Source organism: Acanthopagrus latus, chromosome 16 (assembly GCF_904848185.1).
Source record: "Acanthopagrus latus isolate v.2019 chromosome 16, fAcaLat1.1, whole genome shotgun sequence".
Lineage (NCBI taxonomy): Eukaryota > Metazoa > Chordata > Actinopteri > Spariformes > Sparidae > Acanthopagrus > Acanthopagrus latus.
The window spans coordinates 382,483-405,092 of record NC_051054.1 but is presented as its reverse complement, the minus strand read 5'-3'; the positions used below and the strand labels follow the sequence as shown (position 1 = coordinate 405,092).

The following is a 22,610-nucleotide window of genomic DNA, read 5'->3' as shown; positions in this document are numbered from 1 at the left end:
TCCGTATAGACGATCTTTGGCAGCTTTGCCTACGTCATGACGCAGCAGCTGGACGTCGCAGTGCTCGGTCAGTAGTTAGTTGTTAGAGCTGAGAGGAGCGGACGGTCCTGGAGCTGCGTCCTCCGGTGAAACCGCGTTTCAACACTTTTCAAAAGCAGCTTTATATTAACAGCTGACTGAAGAACCGACGGCGGAAGTGTTTCACGTTAACGGGACGAGGCGGGAAAATAAGAATTTGGTGTTTTTGGTCGCTGCCAGCAGCTTTTTCTCTCCAGCGGACGGACCGAGACGTTTCCTCCCTCAGGTTAGTTTGACCCTCGGCCTCTGCTGTGTCTGTTAGCTTCTGATGCTAACCTGTGTGTGTTTGTTTGTTTGTTTGCGCGCGCGCGTGTGAGTGAGAGAGAGAGAGAGAAACACAGTCAGCTTTACTGTGGGATCACTTCTGTTAACATGTCTGCACCCTGTTCTCCTTCCTCTCAGCTCTGTTATTAGTTAGCAACAGAGGCTACTCAGTTAGCCAGGTGTATCATGGTTCCAGACGCCCGCAGCTGGTAGCATGCTAGTTAGCGCTGTGGCTAGTAGAGTTGGCGACACATCTCGGAAGTGAGCTCTGGTTACAGACTGACTGTTTGTCTGTGAGCGTCTCCTCAGGTACATTTGACGTCCGGCAGCGTCACTCTGAGTCGTTTATGCTGCTACATGCTAAGTGATGTTAGCTGTCAGGCGGTGTGGAGCTCAGAGGCCTCACACTGAAGTTTAGTCTGAAGCTAGCCGAGCTGTTAGCTTCAGACTGCAGACTCAGCAGCTGTCTGGGCCCGAGCTGGTTACACTGCAGGACTAGTTGTCTGTCTGTCTGTCTGTCTGTCTGTCTGTCTGTCTGCTCGCACTGACATGATGCTAAAGCTGCAGTTAGCATCAGAACAGACGTCAGTACAGCAGAAAGGGTTTGTAGTAACTGATCAATCCACTTCACTTCACTTCACTGATCGATTGATCAGTTGTTTGGACAATAACATGATGAAAAATGTTCAGTTTATTGTCACATAGGAGCAAAGAAACCAGAAATATCCACATGTACTGAGCTGACAGATGAGAAGTACTCAAACTGATTGATTGATGGTCAGAGCAGTTGGTGATAAAAACAGTGTCCTTGCATTTGATTTGGCAGGTGTGAAGGTTGATCACCTGAGCAGAAGTCAAATGTCTCGTCATCCCTGAATGTTTAAAGGTTCTGCTTCAAAGACGAGTCGGTCAGCAGCTGCAGGTCGACTTCTCTTTAAGCCAACATCTTAATGAGGAATGTGAATTTTATCTGATTAATCAATTATAAACGAATGGTGAAAAGTGTTGGTCATCGTGTTCTGTGGTGACGGACGACAGTTTGACTTCCTGTCTGAACGCTGCTGTTTACTCAGTCGCCGGCTTAACTTCAGTGTTTGAACTAAAACGTGACGACACAGTCGACGCTCTGAAGTACTTCACACAGGTAGATTCACAACTTCTGATCGGTCAGTTTGTACAGTTTGGTGATCAATGAATTGTCAGTGAGTCTCGTCTGTTCTGTTCTGTCAGTAAATTGAGCTTTGATCAGTCTATCAGACACAACAACACAGTTCTCACAATGTTTTGACCTGTTTAATCATTAATTAATGAAAATAATAGCCGCCTCTCAGGTGTAACGACCTGCCTCCTTCATGTTCTGATCACTTCCTGTCGGCTCAGACATGTAGTTTGATTGATCTGATCAGCAGCTGTGAACTTTGAACTTTGCCTGTGATTAACACACACACACTAAATGAATGAATGATGAATCTGTAAAATCATTCTTCACATTAATCAAACAGGTAAATGTTTATTAAATGTTACAGTTTATCATCAGTGAACGTAAACAAAACAACAAATAAACAAGTTAATCAATAACTGGTCGTTGTCTTTATAATCACACATCTGAAGTTTCTTGTGTTTTAGCAGCTAATGAGATTAAAGTAATCAGAGTAACCATGATTAACACCGTTAATGGACATACAGAGTCAGTTCACCTCGGACCTGCGTGTTCTGTTCAGCCTGTGGACTCCTGGGTCTGCTGGTACCTTTGTCTCAGGCTGAGGTCCGGTTGATCCAGTGGAGGAGAACTTGTTGTTTGCAGTCACAGAAACTGTAGAAAGAAATATGATTTGGTTTCCTTCAATGAAACAAAGTGAACTGGATCAGAGCTCAGAACCCGTCCTCAGACCGGTCCCAGTAGACGAGTGGTCCACAGCCGCCTGCGCTTTAATCACTCTGTCACCTGTTTCATTTTGTCTTCTGCGTGTTCGTGAGTTATTTTTTCAAATTTCTTCCAAATAAAAATTCAACACAGTTACTGTACATGTCGGATCAATGTCACAGCTGATCGATCCTCCAGTCTGAGCTTCTGTCATCATCAATACAGAAATCTCACAGAAGAATCAAGATGTTTAGACAGCAGGAGAGGATCGATATGAAAATGAGCCTGAAAACCTCCTTTCACCAGAACAACATGCTATTGATCAGCATCTGAACTGTTACAGGGAGAAAAGTATTGATAATGAGCCGCTGTTCAATGTTGAACTTTTCAGAATAAAAGACAAACTTTCTTCAGTTAAACAGCTGACAGATAGATTGAAACTAGTTTGTTATTGATCGTGGAACAGTCTCTTGTTTTTGAATCTCTTCAGGATTTAAACTGTTCTGAAGGACATGAACCAGCAGATGGATCAATAATCTAACTAATTATTAGTTGTTGATCTTCCTGTGAACTGTGTCTGCTGATCAGCTGATTGTTTCTTATCACAGTTGGTCTGCAGTCAGATCATTTGCTCTGACATCACTGCGTGCTCTCTGTCTCCATGGTGACGGTCACTTCCTGTCAGCTGACTGAAGTTTGAGTTTTAGAGCTGGGTCAGGTCCAGATGTGAAGGTGCTGTGTGAGAGAGAGACAGAGAGAGAGAGAGAGAGAGATGTGTGTAAACAGAGAAAAACACACAGAGCATCTTTGAACAACCGACCAAACCGGTTTTCTCATTTTAACCAGGACACACACAGTATTTTGGTGTTTTTCCCAGCATGCCTTGTGGTCGGAGAGTGGAGGGTGTGGTCGTCTGGCTCTACAGGCTGAAACAAGCTTCAGACTGTTTTACAGACCAACTGAGGCTGCTTCACTTCGACCAATCAGAGGGCTGTAAATGATCACATGACTCACACAGCCGCTCTGCTGTAGTGTGAACAGACCAGGCCTGAGGCCACCATTTCCCATGATGCACCTGGAGAGGGTGTTTAACTTGAGCCTCCATACCTTCAATCTGTTATAGGTTGATCCTGATTGGATGAAAGAGTCTGAGGTCAGAGGTCACAGGCTGTAAAGGAACCTGAGGTGTTGGCGTCCTCGGAGCAGTGAGGACTTATGGGTAATTAATGTCCGGTGTAACTTTTACTCTTGACTGGTAGTGGATTACTTTATTCACAGTGTGGTGTCGATACCTTAACTCTCAGATTAGCATGTAGCATGTATCAGTTTCCTGTCAGTATGTTGGAGCGATCACACCTGGGCGGCTGGTAACCATAGCAACGCTCCCACACCTGTACAGACATATTGATTACCTGCTCCCTTATATAGACACGAGAAGAGAGAGCTAGAAGCTGATTGGCTTGTTGACATGCGCGCACACACACACACACACACTCACACACACACACTCTCTTTCTGCAGTGTAAGCAGAGCTGACAGCAGCTGCTGGGTGTGACTTCATGGACTGTGTGCTGCTGTTACTGAACACACTATGAGGAAGGTTTTCTTCACCATCAGCTTTATGTTCGTCTGTGGCAGTTGTTTGTTTTTTAATGAATCTAACCCAGTCATATGTTTGTCAGTAATGTGTGTGTGCGTGTGCGTGTGTGTGTGTTTTTCTGCAGACGGTGTGTTCACGTCCAGAGGGGGTGGAGCCAGACGTCAGACTGTTTGTTTGTGTTTCCTGTCTGGGCGGAGTCACAGTGAACATCTGAGAGATGTGAAGCTGAAGGATCAGAGGAGCTGTCACTCAAGCCAGGAGCACACCCCCACCCCCAGCCAGTCAGCACGCAGTCTGGAGGTGAGCCTGGTATGTAGTGGTGAAGTGTGAGGAGGTCTTTCTGTCCTCCTTCAGAGGTGTGTGGATGTTTCTGCTGGAAACAGTTTCCATGAAAGACATGAAGCTGAGTTTTAGACAAGCTGTTATTAAAGTGTAGACGCCAACTTAACAACTGACCTGAGCGGCAACATGCAGTTCTTCATGTTACAAATGAAAAATGCTTCCAGTGGATGTTTCTAGTTTGCAGGATGACATCAATGATGATGTAACACAATAAAAACTGTATGAGAAGTGAGTGAATGCTGTTACACAACCACACACTGCCTGTTCCCCTGCATGAACCCCCAGACTCAACTGCAAACACAAACCTCCATAATACTGAACACAGAACTGACTGAAGCAAAACATCAGCATGTGTTGAAGAGACAGAAAAACACTTTGAAACAATCTCAGCAATCACAAAACCTCCTGAAACACTTTGAAAAGCTCCATAAACCTCTGAAACATACCTGAACATGTGTACATGCTTCGTTTCCGAGTGTTTCGGCTTGCTGGGAGCTCAGCCTGAGCTAGAACATGAAAGCGTAAATATGAAAACAGATAATCCCAGACTAACACAGGCCTGCTGTTTCCTCGATGTATTTGTAAACAATATTAAATATCTCTGCTGTGCTCTGGTGCGACTACAGATGAATAGTTTTGTTGGAATGACTTGAAATGATTCAAACAGATTTGTTTTCTAATTATTAAAACTGTAAATTTGCTGGACTCAAGCGTCTGAACTACGCCTTACCAACACTCGGCAGTGAGAGATCAGTGTTCTGAAACATGCAGAACTTTGACTGATCTCTTTGAGATGTTTCAGGCTGTTGGTATGTTTTTAGGACATTTCTTTTATTTTGAAAGGGTTTCACCCATACAGACGGATGACAGGAAACACACAGATGTAAACAAACATTCAGCTTCATGTCATGTGTCTTAATCTTGACCAGCAGACGCCTCATGTTTCCAAACCTTCTTCACACCATGTGAAGTTTACTGGGAAAGATTTTAACACGCATTAAAACAGCAGCTGTGAATCAACAAGTTCAATAATTAAGAAATTAATTCATCTGTTTTTAATAAAGCAGACAGGATGTAAAACTAAAGTTGGCCTTCTGAAGAGCAAGATGTTTAAAAGACGGCGAGGCGGTGCAGATGACGTGAAGTCTTCAGTGTTGCAGCTGAACGTGGAGCTGCAGGCGAGTCGTCATTGCTGCGACTGGCAACAATTAGATTACACAACCTGAAGTCAGTGAGGCTAATCAGAGCCAGACGGTTATATAAAACACTGAGAGGTCAGAGGTCACACACATCTGTCTGCACACTGCTGCTCTGAAAACATCTAGTGTCAAACAGTGTGTCAGCGCACCTGAGCTCCACCTGCTCATATACAAACACTCATCTGAGCCGTGAAGCTAGCTGCTACGAGCTAAAAGTCAGCTGTGTTTTATATGAAAAGAGATGGTCTACAGCTGTAGAGAGACTGTGAGGGTGAAGAGGAGGGTCTCCTTCATCACGCAGGTCTGTTCATGCTGGGTGTGTCGGTGGAACGAGTCCAGCTGATGTAATGCTGCTCTGCTGTGTGTGTGTGTGTGTGTGTGTGTGTGTGTGTGATGTCATCCTATACTTAAAATGTTTCTGCACATGTCTGAACATGTGGTCGAGGAAAAACACAGAAATGAAAGGAGGTGAAGAGGAAGGAAACTAACAAACCAAAATGAATAAAATAATTTATTCATAATTATGAAATGAAATCTTTTTTACCTTCACCTCTGTCTGTTGATTATTAGTAGATATAGTGTGTGTGTGTGTGTTACAGCGACTGTATGTTTGTCATGTTTACATCTTAGCTTAGCATGTTAGCATGCTGACAGTTGCTACTTAGCAGTATTCTCTCTCCATCTCTCTCAGGACCATCATGCACCTGAAGTCCTATCCAAAGCTTGTGCGTTCAGAGTTGCGTTTGGATGCGGTGGGAGTTCAGCAGAGCAGCCTGTATGTGAGCCAGCAGGGGGCTCTGGTGAGGACCTGCAGCAGTAACCATGGCAACATCAACAGCAGCCGCCTCCCGTTCAGCGTCATCTCCACCAACACACTCTGCTGCAGCAATACAACGAACAACAATAACAACATCAGCAGCAGCGTGGCTTCGCTCTGGGTGAAGGCGTCGTCCAGCGCCGCACTGCAGCTCCTCCCTCCGGGTCACGAGAATGACACACTCAGACTGTACCAGACTGCCACAGAGGACGCTGACGCCCCGCTGGACATATGGACAGTCATCAAGCCTGGACATGTCCGCGAGAAGATCGCCATATTCGCTTCAGATGGGGGGCGGACCGACGGCACCGGGGACAGTGAACGCACCTCAACCAGCAGCTCTGGCAGTCGAGACAGGATGCCGGGGATCTGTACGAACCATGGCACCATGTCGGGGCTGTTACGGGCGGTGAAGGCGAAGGGGAGCTGGGGGGAAAACAGCAGCGCCAAACGGCGCCGCAGGTCAGGAAGCAACCAAAATCTCCAGCAGGACCAGAGGACCCAAGTCCCAGATGCACAGCAACATGCCCACAAGCTCTGTCCACGGCAACCAGATGCAAATCAGCTGTCGGGCAACGGACGGTGTGGCAGTGAGGCGGAGGAGGAGCAGAAGGTGTCGGTAGTGGAGATGGTGGCGTTCCTGGAGCAGAGAGTCAGCGAGCAGCAGCCTGACTCCAAACCACTGCTCGCCCTCCAGAGGAGCTCCACCACCATCACGCTGTCCAGAGCTCCGCCCCCTGAGGTCAGGGAGGGCTCAGAGATCAGGGGGGAGGAGCCAGAGAGCATCAAGGTGTCAGACATGGTGGCAAAGCTGGAGTCAGAGTGTCTGAGGAGGAAGACGGAGGGAGATCTGTCGAGGAGCAACAGTCTGAGGAGGTCGGTGGGACGAGTCCTGCTCGCCACCACGGACCAGGGCTCCGCCTCCTGCCAGCCTTCATCACCATCATCATCAACACTGCCGGGAGCTCAGAGTGCGAGCAGGGAGCAAACACCTGCCTCACCTGTCCTAACCACGCCCCCTTCACATGAAGCTGCAGTTCAGCAGGCTGAGTGGGGCGGAGCTCTGGAGACCAAGAACACTGTCAGAAAGACTCAGACACAGTCTCCGCCCTCTCATTCTCAGGAGGCGGAGCCTCTGCCTGGCCTGTTGTTTTTGTCTCTGCCTCCTGCTCTCTCAGAGACACTTCCGCACACAGACTCAGAGCCCTGCCCCCCTCGCCACAGAATGACCTTTCACCTGGAGCCTGCCCCGCCTCAGCCCCGCCCCACTCGTTCTCGCTCCTACTCTGTTAGCCAATCAGAGAAGAAGAAGAGGAGGAGGGCTGACACAGGTCAGGAGGCGGAGCTTGCGGTTGTGCCTGTGGGCCGTCGTTCGTCGGTGTCGCAGGACTTTCTGGAGATGCGTCAGCGGCTTCAGCAGCTGCTCGAGCCGCAGCCGTACCTCGCCGTGCTGCCGCATCACCTGCTGGTCAAGATCTTCCTGCTGCTGCCCACACAGAGCCTCGCCGCCCTCAAGTGCAGCTGCCACTACTTCAAGTTCATCATCGACACGTACGGCGTTCGGCCCGCTGACTCACTGTGGGTGTCTGACCCCCGATACTGTGACGACCCATGCAAACAGTGCAAGAAGCGGTATGGTCGCGGCGATGTGTCGCTTTGCCGCTGGCACCACAAGCCGTACTGCCAGGCGCTGCCGTACGGCCCAGGGTACTGGATGTGTTGCCACGGCGCCCACAGGGAAGCGCCCGGCTGTAATGTGGGTCTCCACGACAACCGCTGGGTGCCGGCGTTCCACAGCATTAACGTGCCGATCTACAGGAGGAGTCGCCATGACAACTGAGACACAGACATCAGCTGCTCCCATGATGCAGCAGCAGGTCAAAAATCATTAAAGAGGAATGCGACCAGAAAACGAGTTTAATTTAAAGAAGCAGAAGAAGAAAGATGAATGCTGTGTAAACGTGATGACCTGTGTTGCTTCAGGCCTCTCTCAGCTCTGTGGCGCCCCCTGCTGCCCACACGCCTCCTCGCAGCCGCCGTCACAGCGAACACCGCTTGTTAATTGTCTGCTGTTGGTGACGAGCAGCTGGAGGAAGTGTCCCGACCAGGACTCTTCTTCTTCTGACTCCATTTTGAATCATCTGCTCCTCATTAGTTTCCATCTCAGCTCGTCAGACTTCACTGCTGAATCAATCGATCACTCAATCGATTTGTCAATCATCAGAAATTAATTAGGCGATTTAAATTCATATTTGTTTTGTTTATGGACATTTTCTGGACTCATCAGTGAATCAGAAACTTCACCAACCGTTAATCAATGATGACAGTAACCGTTCTGTTCACCTGTGATGGGGCGGAGCATCAGAGGGTGCCACCTGTGGAGCGAGAGTGAATCTACAGCCGATGAACTTTCTCTGCACCTTGTTTGTGTTTACATTTGTACATAAGTCATAAAGAGTATATGAGCTGTTTGTCCAATCAGCCGCTGAGCGATAATCACCGTCAACACTTCGTGTAAATGAAAAGAGGAAACGTGGCCTTGAATCTCGGAGATGATGCAATATTAAAAAACTGACTGTGGAGGGAAAAAACTATATCGGGGAGAAAAAAATAAAAATGGCCTTTGACCTTCAGAGATTTGTTTTTTTTAAGGTTTGTTGGTTTTCTGTCTGCCGGCTGTTTCTGTTCAACATGTTATGCTTTAATAAAGTGCTTTCTCATTGGTTCTCATTTGGGTTAAAAACAACAGTCAACCCGTTTTTATTTCATTCATGTGTTCAAAAAATGTCTGCTGCACACTTTGATTTATTCATTTTACAGTGAACGTCATCAGTGAATCATCATCGTCCATTGAAGTTTCACTGTGAAACTCAGCTCTTAGTAGTTGACAGTTAAACATGAATATTAATTATCCTCCGACTTCAGTCTTTAAACTAAACTTCATTTCACAGCTGCGTCATTATATTCACACTCAAACACTAAACCAGCTGCTCTGTGGTCACGATGACATCATGCAGCAGCTGTGATGTCACGTTGACCTGTCCGTGATGTCAGACAGAGTCTCTAGAAGCTGGAAGTAGTTGTACTTGATGTCATACTCCATGTCGTACCAGAAGTTCACTGCAGAGAGAGAACGACACAGAAGACAGTTTGATGAATGTTTCTGTGAATTTACATCTCTGAAAACACAGGTGGTGCCTTCAGGTGCGGCATGTACCTGCAATGCAGCCGTGCGACTGCTGGACATGGTGGAACCACAGTGACGGCAGGTACAGCATCTCTCCGGCTTTCACACTGCAGCGGAGTGGCCGGGCTCTCCGGTACTGGGGGTACTGCTCCAGGTCAGGGTCCAGGGGATCTAAAGGGATCCACGGGACCTGAGGGGTCAGAGGAGGAGTGGGTCAGTGTTTTAAACAGTGCAGAGATCACCAAGATTTACACAGATACCTGAACGCACCTTCTCAGAGCTGCTCTGATCCACGACCTCAAACTCGCCGTCATCTCGCTGATGATACAGCGCCGGCTGATACTCACCTGAGACACACACACAGGGGACAGAAGGTTACCATGGTTACCAAAGATGGGTAAAGATGTGCTGGATTGAGGATGGTTGCTATGGTTACCATAGGGGATGGAGGGTCGGTCTGTGGGCGGCAGCAGAATGAAGTTCTTCTCTCCAGAAATCACACAGTACAAATTCTCATAGTGATCTTTGTGCACTGAAACAGACACACACACACACACACACACACACACACACACAGTTAAATACACACAAACAGACACACAGTTGAACAGTGTGTTGTGTTCAGGTCTTACTGGACGTGACGGCGCTCTCCTCTCCGAGCCAAAAATTCACAGCGTCTGGTAACTTTCCTAAAAGAAGATTTAAGTTAAAGGTTTTGAATTGTTAATAAAATAATTTCAACTGAGAATTAATGTTTGTCAGCGTGATGATGATAATAATATTAATATAATAATAATAATAATAATAATAATGATGATGATGATGCCAAGAATCCTTGTATTAGTGTGAAACATTGTCATCTGTGTGTGAGCTTAAAGATTCATAAATACTGAGGTCAAATAAAATAGAAATGAACAAATCAGTGAATTAAGCAATGAAAATAACAAAACAAATATTAAGAAACACTCGAGGAAAACACAACAGTAAATATTTATACAATATAAACATATATAATATTTTATTTGAAATTCAACTCAAATGATATTTATAATGTTAATGGTGAGAGATAAAACTGACTGATTTATTTTTTGTTATTACTTAGTAGAATCTGCTCTAAGGCCACTAGCTGAATATAACACGAGGCAGAACTAAAGGACATAATCGTTTAAGTAAGACTCGTCATATAAAACACTTGATCCTTGAATAAATCATAAACATTTGTAATAAACCTTTCAGACGCCGCTGTGGGCTGTGTCGTGCTGCAGTTCCCCTCCTGTCCGCCGGCGGCAGCACTGAGCGCACAGTGCACATCAGGCGCCATATTGAATTTTGCACAGGCGCCTCAGAGGGAAACGCACTGCGGCTGCGCTCCATCTTAACAAACTGTTTAAAACTTTATCGCACGCGGACATCCGCCTGAAGCAGCCTGAACCGTCACCGACAGGCTGGACTTCAATCCGGCGGGTTCGTGCTCAGTCAGTGAGTTCGCAGAAGAAGAGTTTGGAGGTTGGACCCGCCGGGAGCTGAGCCGACATGCAGCCGCGCTGCAGCCACTGTGGGCGGGAAGTCCAGCGGCAGATCAAAGGCTACAAGCGGAAGTCCCTGCTGACTGTCCTCGACCTGAAGAGCGCCAACAAGCTGTTCCCGCGTCTCGATCCGCATGATGCGTTCTTATGTTTCGACTGTGTGAGAGAAGTTTATCACAAAACGAAGAAATGCGGAAAGAGGCGGGTTTATGTGGACCCGAACCCCCCGATCCGCCCGGCTCCTGCAGCCCGTCCTGCCCCCTCGGTCCCGGCGGAAGCACCTCCTCTGAAGAGGCTCAAGAAGAGACTCAGATCAGCGCTGAATGAACACGACTATGCTTCACAGGACCCGGCGCCCTCCGCTTGGACCGAACCGCCGCCGGGCCGGCGCGACCTCCGTGGGCCGATCTCCCAGGTGTGCGGTTTCCTGCGGAGGAGGAAGTTCAGCTGTGCGCTGAACAGACTGCTGCAGGTGAACGGCTTCAAGGACGCTCTGCTCAAAGTGTGCAGCCGAATCATCTCCAGCGAGGTGAGACAGAGCTGTTCGTGCACCAAACCCCAGTCACAAAAACACCAATTTAAGAATATTGGTTTTAAAGTAAGACAAAACACATGAATATATAAATAAAAAGTATACAAATTGTATTGTTCTTTAAGGTCAGTTTGTTTATTCAGTCACTGAACATTTTTTTCATAATGAAACTACAGACAGATCCTTTAATCACTTCAGACCTCATTCACAAACACAGATATATGAAATAATGAAGGTTTATGAGGGAGCGCTTCATCCTGAGTGTTGATACACCTGAAACAGACGGACGTCACCGAGGGGCGGAGCTAGTAATTGGACTCAGGTTCTGGGTAAACGTTTTCTGACAAGTGAAGCAGATTTAAATTTGTCTGCAGCGGAAAGAGATGGTGAACGACCTGGACGGGCCATACAGGAAGACCTTCAGCCCTGACAGCCTGTCTGTGTTCAGCTGGGATAAGACTACTTCCTGGGCGGAGGACAAGGCTCCTCTGACTGTGGCCTGCCTCAGGTCCATGTTCCCCCCTGCAAAGAAGATCCAGAAACAGACTGTCAACTACAGCCGGGGGAATAAACCACGGTGGGTGAGACAGACCTGGTTCTGAGGTTCTTAACATTCAGGATGAGGTGGAACCGAGTGTGTTTCTGTTGCAGGCGGATGACGGATGAGGAGGTGAAGCAGCTGCTGGACTGGAGGATCAGCCTCGTCCTGTCGGTGTCTCTGTATACCAGCTCGCTCAGAACCTGTTTCCTCCAGATGGCCTTCAGCGTCGAGATGCTGCGACATCGCTGTCCCATCAAACTCTTCACTGTCACTAACAGCCTCGGCATCTCTCAGTCCAAAACCACCGCCAGGATCCACGCCAAGAGGCTCGCCGAGGAGCACGAGAGACGGGTGAAGCAGGGGAGGGACGAGATCCAGGTCAGAGACAAATCTTCTTGAAGTCATGCCTGTTGGTGCACAGAGCCTGAGAGCTGATGATGTATTTCCAATTTCATCTTGTTTTCATGTTGCTCAGTCTTTTCCATTAAAACAACTATTTCTAAACTTGTGTCCAACTCTCACGTGTTCTGTCTTCAGACCACCAGAAAGACTCAGTACTGCAGCGAGGACTCAAAGAAGGCGTTAGCATTCAGCTTCTCCTGGGGGAAAGTCCAGGTAAAACACTTGTGACATAAAACAACTGTAGGCTTAAAGATTCTGTTCTGTTTAACAAAGAAACTGTCCGCATGCTGCAGGTGCCGTCCGTGTCCAGGTCCGACTCCACAGGTCGAGGCTACAACTTTGTGACGTGGGCGTTTCGCTTCGCTCATCAAAACCGGATTAACTTCCGCTACCTGCACGGACCACCGATAAAAGCAGTGGAAGTGTCACCTCACAGTGTCCTGCCGACCAGACAGGTGAAGTCACGCTTCACAGAAAACAACAGATCATCTCAACTTCACAGCTGATGATTTGTTCAGTGGGATCGGTCCTTTCAGCATCCACCACGGCAACACCATCATCACTACGGTAATGTCATCTCTATCTCTCTGTCTCTCAGACGTACGAATCGCTGCGACAGCGAATGAAAACTTTAGTGATGCGTATCATCGCCGACAACCTGCTGGCGCTGAAAGGACCGAGAGGACGAGTGGAGAGACACATCCCTCACAGGTACTCGCACCTGATGAAGGAGCAGAGCAGCACTGTGAGTGTCTCCCTGCTTAGGTGTGTCTGATGTCACACTGAACTATGGTTCCTCTGAAAGATCTGATTGGTCCACTTGATTCCACACAGGTGAGTCTGGGTGCAGTGATACCAGACAGCAGCGAGGCGTCAGTGAGCACAGCGCTCGGCCTGAAGGACTATATCCCCGTCGTCGCCGGGGCGCTGTACCACATACTGAGCTGTGGAGACGTCCTCGGGACTGACAAGACCCAGAACCAGAGCCTGGACCCGAGGTACGATGGACCCATAGAGGCACCGCTAGAGTTTCAGAAGGAACACTTGTTTCACGAGGTAAGAAAAACGTTATTGCGCTAAAAGTACAAATGATGAATGAGCTGCTCCACAAAATCAAAGTTTGCAGAACTTTCTCTTGTTCTGGATCTTTTCCTGCAGGACATGATGAAGATGCTCCTCAGCGAGAAGAGTGAGAACGCACGAGGAACTCTTCATCACATTGTCTCACTGTTTCACTTCAAGACGTTCAACAACACGGCCAGAGACTACTTCCTGAACCTGTGGGACTTCATCACGGTGAGACGCCGCTCCGTCCCACAGTCCGTCATCAGTCACACGCCTTTAACCTGATCAACATTCACTCCCTCAGTTTGTGACGACGGCGTACGTAACTCTGTTCGCTATGACGGACTGCGGTCTGGACTCGGTGCACCAGAGACCACCAGGCTACCCGTCTCAGGTGTCGGCTCAGGTGGACTGGCTCAGTGATCTGGCTCACAGGCTGGTGGATCTGGTCTGGATGGCTCCACCTCAGGAGGACATCAACACTGCTGCTGCTGCTGCAGGTCAATGTGACGGAGAGAAGAAGAAGATCACCCCCTTCTGTTACTGCAGAGAAGGTGAGAACTGGCACAGGTGAGGCATCATCGGACAGAAGAGTTCAGGACGACCCCGTCTGTCTCTGACCCGTCTGTCTCTGACCTGTCTGTCTGTACCACCTGCAGATAAGCCAGGTGAGCAGCTGGTGCGGTGCTGCAGTAACCGGTGTCCAGGTATCTGGTTCCACGCTTCCTGTGCTCGGGTTCAGACCTGGTCAGACCCTCCTGAGGAGGACTGTGGTGGTTCAGACTGGTTCTGCAGTCCGGCCTGCAGCACAGACGGGACCTACGTGTACTGTCACTGTAAGGAGCAGAGGGGGGGGCCAATGGTCCAGTGTGGACGGAAGGAGGACTGCAGGAGACACGAGTGGTACCACCAAGACTGTCTGTCAGCAGCCGAGCAGAGCCGAGCCCAGAACAGTGAGGCTGCAGTCACATCGTGTAACCCTGTGAACCTCAACAGCACCAGACTCCCTTAACAAATGTGTCAGTTTAGTGAGTTGTTGAGTTGGAGACACTTTATAAACTGTGTGTCTGACTCATTCTGCATTATTTAGACTTCAGACTTTATTCATCCCACATTGGGGAAATTCACTTGTTAAAGTAGCAGGTAGACATACAGACATACAATAAGTAATACAAGACTTAAAATACTAAAAAAGATTTAAATGAGAGAGAGAAAAGATAAAATACAGAAAGGACTATATGTTATGTGCATTATATGCATTTAAAGTGTCAGAGTATTGCCTTGTTGAATAAATACAGTGTTTAAATACAGCGTTTGAAAATAAAGATTCAGTGTATGAATATGTAATAAAATAGTAGTATTGCACAGGATAATTGCACATGATGGGGGAGGTAGAAGTGTAAGTACTGCGAGATAAGTAGGTGCTGATGGTGCTACGTTAAGAATTACTGGTGTTGAACAGTCTGACAGCAGCTGGAATGAATGAACGACCTGCGGTAGCGTTCCTTATGGCACAGTGGGTGAAGCAGTCTGTTGCTGAAGGAGCTGCCTAACCCCTCAGTCTCATGTCGGGGTGAGAGGGGCTGGCCGTGATATTTGGACCTTCTTGTTAATTCAGCAAATGTTCTACATGAACTTCTTTCTGTCTTTGAGTAGAAACATGAAGCCTGTTTGTCTCAGTGATGAACGCGGCAGTAATATTAATAAGCGTCTGATCCTGAGCTGATGTTTCTGGTCTGTTCCAGCGCCGTGGTTCTGCTCAGAGTCCTGCTTCTTGGCAGCGAGGACTTCCTGTTTAACTACACAAAGGCGGTGCTGTGGGAGGGGCTGTACCAGATGGCAAGACGGGACGCCATCCAGGAAGGAGACGGAGACGCCATGACAGACTTCTGGAGGATGGACCTGGTCCTGCTGTGGACCAGAAAACACCAGCAGCTGTTTAACAGCGGCCATCAGATGATCACAGGTACGAGTCAACAAGCCCCGCCCACTGCACTCTGCAGTTTGTAAAGCTAACTTTAACACATGTCTCTGTTGGTGCTAACAAGTGTTAGCACTACTGCCAGCTGATCACCTTCAGTCTCATGTTGTCATGGTTACCATGTGTTTACAGGGATCGAGGGGTTCTACCCAGAGCGGATCAGACAGGACATGAAGTGGAACCGAGTGTTGAACCTTCAGGGAACATCTGGAGGAAACATCAGCCAGGATCTCCTGACAGAGCTCCTCATCAACGAGTTCAAAGGTCGGATCGCTTCTTCTTCTTCTTCTTCTTCTTCTTCTGTGTCCCTAAAGTTGACTTCCTGTCCTGTCTCAGGTGTTATCAAGTTTGGTAAAGGCAGCTTCACACCGCAGCAGGTGGAGCAGAGTGCTCACCTGGCCGGATCTCAGGCCAGACACCTGGACAGAATCTTCTTCACAGGAGAAAACCCTCTGACCTTGTCCTCGTACCTGTCCAGAGTAACATCCTCGTCCTGCGGGAGGACAGAAGACGTGTCCAGGTTCTTCCAGGAGTTTAAAACAGACGAGCTGTTCAGGTTCAAACCAGGATGGAAACACAGCGGCTTCAACGGCTTCAGGTACCAACAGAGAGTCAGAGAGCCGGAGAGGATGGGCCGCTGCATGAGGAGGCTGAGGGAGGAGATGGACCTCAGGACAGACGGCGTCCTCTGAGTGGAGGATACGCAGGTGAGGAGTCACATGACAGCTTGACGTCACCTGGATCCCTCGTGTGTGTGTGTGTGTGTGTGTGTGTGTGTGGACAGTGAAAAGACGTCTGATGTCATTCTGTTCATGATTTAGTAAATAAAAGACAATCAGCTGATCCTACTTTTGAATAAACAGATTTTCAGAGTCGTCTTTTGTTTGGTTGTAAATATGTTCAGTTTTCACTTCCTGTTTTCTAATATTGTGAACTGACGAAACAAAAAGTTCTGAGCAGGTTTGTGGAAGTTTGTCTGGTGTCACAGAAGGAAACAAGCTGAAACTGACTTTATTGTTATTACTGATCAGAACAGGGACAACGTTCAAAGTCTGGATCAGTTCAGATCAGCAGAATCTAAATACTTTCCCAGTTTGAGACGCTGCAGAGTCAAAACATTAGAACTGAATGTTAAAACAGGGTTAGGACCCAGACCTGGAGTCAGCTACAGGTGTGTGTTCTGAGCACGCTCAGTAGACTCCACTCACCCAGCGCCTTGCTCATCCAGGAGACGTGAGGCTCCACGTCATCTGTGAGCTCTGGGAGCTCCTCCGTCAGGTTAGAGCACTGCTTCTGAACGTAGAACACTCCTCCACCTGCCTCCACCTACAGCACACACACACACACACAGAGTGGACTGATGTTATCAGGAGTAAAAGCACACAAATATTAACTTCATATAGTATCATCAGTACTCTGTCAGGATCCTGCGTGTACTCAGCAGTACTGTCCTCCTCCTCCTGCTCCTCCTCACCTTTCCCTCGATGATGTCGAGCACAGCAGAGAAAGTCATTTGTCTCTCTTCAGGCATCACAAATCGATCACCGCTGACGGCGTCGGCATAGCCGTTAGGAGTCACTGCCACACTGATGACCTTTGACCCCACCTTCTCCCTACACACAGGAAATGATCAGATACACCTGACCACAGAAGAGGAAGAGTACAGGTGTGTGTGGGCGGGGTTTCCTCACCTCAGGTACTCTGGGCTCCACCTAGACAGAGCTGGCCAATGGCTGAAGGCGTTCCTGATGATACAGGGCTTGTTTGGACCAATCCAGTCACGGTAGAACTGCAGTGGGTCGGGTGGCTCCTCCAAGTACGGCACTGATTGGTTCAGATACAGATCTGAAAGGTGATCATTAATCAATAACTGTGATTGATCAGCTGAGTCAGAACTGAACCAGAACCTGAACAGTCCCAGTCCCAGCAGTAGTAATCAGATAGATAGATAGATACTTTATTGATCCCGGAGGAAATTCAAGCATCCAGTAGCAATAACAAACATTGAACATACATTGAACATACATGCAATATCAAAAAAACAGAAATGTTATAAAAATGTTTTGAACAACTGTATAAAACTATAAAGTGATATTAAAAATATAAAGTGACGGTAGAGGTAAAGAGTATTAAGGGGACAGGGGACGGTGTACAGCTAAATTAAATTGGGCTATAAAAGATGAGTGCTGTGTGTAGAAATGCTCTACAGTACTGCAGCAGTAACGTGATCAGTAGTACTGCGGGTCACGTTACTCGCAGTAACGTTACTCCTCACCGTGAGCCTCCAGTGAAAACTCAGCCAGTCGTTTCTTCACGTCCTCCATTTTGGGTCTTCTTCATCACAATCGGCTCGATTTTTAACCGGAACTGCGTCACGCAGACATGATCCAATATGTGATCAGATATCAGTCAATAGCTCATCAATAATCATTTAACTATCAGCTGTCGGTCTACTCCAGCTTTACGGTACCACGCTGCTCTGTTTACACCCTGTGCGCATGCGCAGCGGTCCCTTCCTGCAGTGTGTTATGCGAGCAGGTCTCCCCCCTGCAGGAGGGAGGCTGAACTGCAGCTCCCTGATGAAGGAGATCAATAAGTGCTTTACGTCACCGCTCAGAGCACGACGTCAGTTTTTTTTTTTTTGATTGGACTAGTCAAAACTAAATTTAAGATATCTAAAAATCCTTAGAAAGTATAAGTGGCTGTTTTAACATTTAATAGTTAGACTGGATATGTATTGCAGATATCTGTAATTCAATTCTTCCTGGTCAAAAAGAACATTTCAGACATCCACAACGTCATTCTTCCCAGGACAAATGACGTCACGTTTGCCATTCATGTGTATTGGGCTCTAAATTTCAGATATCCACAATGACATTCTGGATATCTGCAATACATATCCAGTCTAGCTATTAAATGTTAAAACGGCCTGCCATAAACGCATCATTATTATTGATCTCATCAGCTGCTCACTTTAAACTGAGCTGACCAGTGTGACACTTCAGTTGTATTGATCACTGATCAGAGATGAATGTCATTTGATGCAGTTCAGAAAACAGTGTGTGTGTGTGTGTGTGTGTGTGTGTGTGTGTGTGTGTGTGTGTGTGTGTGTGTGTGCGCGCGTGTGTGTGCGTGTGTGCGTGTGTGTGCGTGTGATGAGTTCAGGATTGGATGCAGGTGTGCAGCTCTCTGCCTGGAAACAGGTCCTGGATCAGGTGGCTGTTCCTCATGGACGAGTCGGCGTTGGAGCGTTACTTCGATGACTCCATTGCAAATGTGAGTAAAGACATCGACTCGTCTGATCTGATGCTGCTGTCAATGCTAAAACTTTATTTAACCAGTCAAGTTAACATGCAGAGCTTTCAGAACAGCATGGACACGAACATGTTTGATGTCTCTGTGAAGTGTTTGCCACATTTTTACTAAATATTTAAACTCTCAAAAAATGTTTGATGACATGGTTACAGATGAATGAAGTTTGATCTTCTGATCCTGCATCTTGTCTGTTTGTTTTTCTCCTGCAGGACTCCTGCCTCAGTTTGGAGGAGGAGCTTGGCGTCCAGAGCCCTGCCCCCGCACCAGAAGACCCCTCCTTCCTGTCAGGGAAGGCGGGGCCTAGCAGAGAGCCTGGTGAGGAGCTTGACCTCAGCTTCCTACCTGATGAGCTCAGCACACAGGAAGAACCCGGTTGTCATGACGACACAGGTGTGACATCACTGATGATGACTTCATTCCATATAAAAATGATTTTCTGCGAAGATGCATCAGGTATCAAAACAAAGCCTCAGGTGTTTTAAAGGTTTGTACATTCAGTTTGACAGATGATCAGATAGTCAATCAGAAGATTTATCAGATGATCAATCAGATGATCGGATGTTTGAGTTTGTTGCTTGTAGATTTTGATTTGTGAAGATGAAATAAATCAAGTCAGACTGGAATAATTTAAACAAGACTTGTTACAAAGTGTCGGGTTGAGTGTCGGGTTGAGTCCAGCAGCCTCTCCACTATAACTACATTTCTGGATCTCAGCTGATGACACAATCTGACTTTGTGCTCTTTTGTTTTTTGTAATAATGAGACTCTGCTGTTGCTCTGATCAACAAACACAAACATCAACACTCTACTGTTAAACTCTGTCATGTTTACAGGCCCATCAACAAAGTTGCATAGTGCACCTCTAATTGATTAATAAAACTGATGATGTATTTTAAAGAAGAGTTCTTTTATTTTGAAAGTCAGGAAAAAACAAACATCTGTAAACTGGATCAGAACATGTGACGGTCAGTCAGTTAATCAGAGAATAAAATGAAATTAACTTCCTGCTCAGAGACTCAGACTGCAGCTCTGGATGTGTCTCAGGACAGCGGCATCATTCCGGACTACAACTCCCAGGATTCCACAGCAGCAGCTGACCCCCAGCAGGGGGTGTCCCTGCTGGGGGTAGGGGCCTCCCCCTTCTGCCCCATGACCCCTATGACCCCCATGACCCCCATGACCCCAGTGACTGAGAGGTCAGGGATCATCCCACAGTTACAGTGAGTTACTGAGCACTACTGGTACTTCCTCTGTAGTACTGTAGTTCTGGTACTTCCTCTGTAGTTCTGGTACTTCCTCTGTAGTTCTGGTACTTCCTCTGTAGTTCTGGTACTTCCTCTGTAGTACTGTAGTTCTGGTACTTCCTCTGTAGTTCTGGTACTTCCTCTGTAGCGCTGGTACTTCCTCTGTAGCGCTGGTACTTCCTCTGTAGTACTGGTACTTCCTCTGTAGTTCTGGTACTTCCTCTGTAGTACTGTAGTTCTGGTACTTCCTCTGTAGTTCTGGTACTTCCTCTGGAGCGCTGGTACTTCCTCTGTAGCGCTGGTACTTCCTCTGTAGCGCTGGTACTTCCTCTGTAGCGCTGGTACTTCCTCTGTAGTACTGGTACCTTGTTGTGTGTGCAGGAACATTGTCTCCACAGTGAACCTCGGCTGTCCGCTGGATCTGAAGTTCATCGCCCTGCAGGCCAGAAATGCAGAGTACAACCCGAAAGTACGGAGCCCAGAAGTCACTGCATCAGTCTGTTTAAAAGACTGCGCAGACTGTGATTAATGTAATTAATAATAATTAATGTCAGAAGCTTCCAGCATTGTTCAGTTCACTTTATGTATTTCAGCGTTTCGCGGCAGTCATCATGAGGATCAGAGAGCCGAGAACCACTGCGCTGATCTTCAGTTCTGGGAAGATGGTCTGTACGGGAGCCAAGAGGTCTGTCTTTTGTTAATTAATTATTAATAAATCATTTCCAGGGTCAAGCTGTGGATCAGCTACAGCCTTCAGTAACCCTCCTCTCCCTTGCAGTGAGGAGCAGTCACGCCTGGCAGCCAGGAAGTACGCCCGGGTGGTACAGAAGCTGGGCTTCCCCGCCCGCTTCCTGGACTTTAAGATCCAGAACATGGTGGCCAGCTGCGACGTGTGTTTCCCCATCAGACTGGAGGGACTGGTCCTCACACACCAGCAGTTCAGCAGGTACACACACACTGGTTGCCTAGCTTAGCACAAAGACTGGACGCAGGAGGAATCTGCTAGCCTCGCTCTGTTGTGTTGAACTTTGGTCGACCGAGAACTCAGAACTTGATTTTGAGAGCGCAGCATATTGAAGGAGCTCCTGGAGGCTTCCATCTTGTTCGTCCAACATGTTGTGTTCAGGTGTGAGGTGTCAGGTGTCAGGTTTTGACTCCTGAGGTAAATGAAATGCAGACTCCACCCTTGAATTCTCAACGTTGACCGTTAGCTAGTTACTAGTTAGCTCCTTCAGGCAGACTGTATACACTGTGTGTCACAGGAAGTTAGCATAGTTGGGTTTTGGAGCTAAAAATCTCGACTGCCCAGATGTGAAAATACTCAGATTGCTGCTTTGTGCGGGTTAGGGTTTCTGGCTCCTGTTAGCATCGTGTTACCTAAGTTAGCTTTTGTCACCTAAGACATGATTATTAACATGTGAATTTTTATAAACACTTCCTGTAATCAGCCAGTTTACTCTGGCAGTTTTAAACATTAAATGTTGACGTGGAGCAGCTGACGGATCGTTGTGTGTTTGATGCCTCAGTTATGAACCGGAGCTGTTTCCAGGACTCATCTACCGCATGGTGAAGCCGCGCATCGTCCTGCTCATCTTCGTGTCGGGGAAAGTCGTTCTGACGGGTAATAAAACTCAACATGGTCATAAAGTGACAGCGAACGCTGAAAACTACATTCAAATTCCTCTCTGCAACTTTATTTGTTCAACGTGTCACCAGCTGAACAGAGATCGAGGTGCGTTCTAGTGATTGTGACTGAATGTCACGTGAAAATTTTAGTAATGTTCCAATGTAGCTAACTGATATTCTAGCTAAATGCTAACGGACATTTAATAATGTTGAGCATAATTAACATTGAGGAAATACTTCTCACAGTTACTGAATTGTTCGGTCAGATCTTTACTCAGAATTCTGATAGAAAAGTATTTACAGTTATTACATAACTTTAGATTTTGATTAATTTGCAAATTAAACAATGTTTTTTCCTGATTATGAAATATGAATCTCCAACAGTTACACTTCTGTGATGACATCATTTTGTGAAATTATATAAATTATATGATCCTTTTTTTGTCAATCTGAAATATAAATATATCACTAAATAAACTAAATAAGTCAGAATCTTATAATCATTAAACAAACATCTTGTAACTGAGATGTTGTTTCATAATACAGTTTTAAATGTCTTATATACAGTTTCTTAATTCTGAGATGGTTTCTTGTATCTGTAGAACATGTTTTCATCTGTATGAATCCAGATGACTCTCTGGTGTATTGATCCATATCTTCAGCTCCTTCATTAATATCGCTGTGATCATTAAAAGGCCACATGTTGATTTCCAGGAGCGAAAGAACGAGCTGAGATCTACGAGGCCTTTGAGAACATTTATCCCATCCTGAGAGGCTTCAGGAAACAGTGACCCGGCCTGTGATGTCACTTCCTGTTCACGTGTAAATAAGATGGAATGAGTTTATTTTGTGTTATTGATCGATGAGTCAGCTGTTTGTGTTCCAGTCTCTGTTCAACGTTTCTCCGTCCTGACTGATAATAAATGTCAGTGTTTCAAAATGGCTGCACAGAAAACTCGACTTCTGATTCACACGTTCATATTTCACATTGTGAAGTTTATTGAACTTTAATATGGATGATTTAAAC

General features: G+C 46.8%; 4 protein-coding genes across 13 annotated transcripts; 3 read left to right on the top strand and 1 right to left on the bottom strand.

Moving 5' to 3' along the window:
- The first annotated feature begins 45 nt into the window (after positions 1 to 45).
- Positions 46 to 8,907, top strand: fbxo34 (F-box protein 34). Of its 3 annotated transcripts, XM_037072785.1 has the most exons (4): positions 47 to 304; positions 3,330 to 3,425; positions 3,931 to 4,106; positions 6,039 to 8,907. In XM_037072785.1, exon 4 carries the CDS (start codon positions 6,046 to 6,048, stop codon positions 8,002 to 8,004), a length of 1,959 nt encoding a protein of 652 aa, XP_036928680.1. In that variant the 5' UTR covers positions 47 to 304; positions 3,330 to 3,425; positions 3,931 to 4,106; positions 6,039 to 6,045; the 3' UTR covers positions 8,005 to 8,907. The 3 variants fall into 3 exon arrangements, with proteins under 3 accessions (XP_036928679.1, XP_036928680.1, XP_036928678.1); XM_037072784.1 differs by lacking the exon at positions 3,330 to 3,425 and having other exon boundaries at positions 46 to 304; positions 3,931 to 4,115; XM_037072783.1 differs by lacking the exon at positions 3,330 to 3,425.
- jmjd7 (jumonji domain containing 7) lies at positions 8,889 to 17,918 on the bottom strand. The gene is made up of 9 exons (XM_037072792.1): positions 17,674 to 17,918; positions 17,090 to 17,243; positions 16,873 to 17,011; positions 16,607 to 16,724; positions 9,984 to 10,040; positions 9,788 to 9,883; positions 9,622 to 9,698; positions 9,382 to 9,541; positions 8,889 to 9,284 (listed from the first exon to the last, which is right to left on the bottom strand). Exons 1-9 carry the CDS (start codon positions 17,720 to 17,722, stop codon positions 9,193 to 9,195), a joined length of 942 nt encoding a protein of 313 aa, XP_036928687.1. The 5' UTR covers positions 17,723 to 17,918; the 3' UTR covers positions 8,889 to 9,192.
- On the top strand, positions 10,722 to 15,878 carry LOC119005212. Of its 5 annotated transcripts, none has more exons than XM_037072778.1 (12): positions 10,722 to 11,406; positions 11,784 to 11,986; positions 12,061 to 12,328; positions 12,488 to 12,565; positions 12,646 to 12,807; positions 12,951 to 13,097; positions 13,187 to 13,408; positions 13,511 to 13,648; positions 13,722 to 13,971; positions 14,077 to 14,370; positions 15,163 to 15,383; positions 15,531 to 15,878. In XM_037072778.1, exons 1-11 carry the CDS (start codon positions 10,885 to 10,887, stop codon positions 15,297 to 15,299), a joined length of 2,421 nt encoding a protein of 806 aa, XP_036928673.1. In that variant the 5' UTR covers positions 10,722 to 10,884; the 3' UTR covers positions 15,300 to 15,383; positions 15,531 to 15,878. The 5 variants fall into 5 exon arrangements, with proteins under 5 accessions (XP_036928673.1, XP_036928674.1, XP_036928675.1 ...); XM_037072782.1 differs by having other exon boundaries at positions 11,300 to 11,406; positions 11,766 to 11,986; XM_037072779.1 differs by lacking the exon at positions 15,531 to 15,878 and having other exon boundaries at positions 14,077 to 14,436; positions 15,163 to 15,302.
- tbpl2 (TATA box binding protein like 2) lies at positions 16,973 to 22,543 on the top strand. 4 transcript variants are annotated; one of them, XM_037072788.1, is made up of 9 exons: positions 16,973 to 17,064; positions 18,564 to 18,674; positions 18,923 to 19,103; positions 19,758 to 19,933; positions 20,339 to 20,426; positions 20,551 to 20,642; positions 20,736 to 20,903; positions 21,484 to 21,578; positions 22,298 to 22,543. In XM_037072788.1, exons 1-9 carry the CDS (start codon positions 16,988 to 16,990, stop codon positions 22,372 to 22,374), a joined length of 1,065 nt encoding a protein of 354 aa, XP_036928683.1. In that variant the 5' UTR covers positions 16,973 to 16,987; the 3' UTR covers positions 22,375 to 22,543. The 4 variants fall into 4 exon arrangements, with proteins under 4 accessions (XP_036928683.1, XP_036928685.1, XP_036928684.1 ...); XM_037072790.1 differs by lacking the exon at positions 16,973 to 17,064 and having other exon boundaries at positions 18,545 to 18,674; XM_037072789.1 differs by lacking the exon at positions 16,973 to 17,064 and having other exon boundaries at positions 18,545 to 18,674; positions 19,726 to 19,933.
- The last annotated feature ends 67 nt before the right edge of the window (positions 22,544 to 22,610 follow it).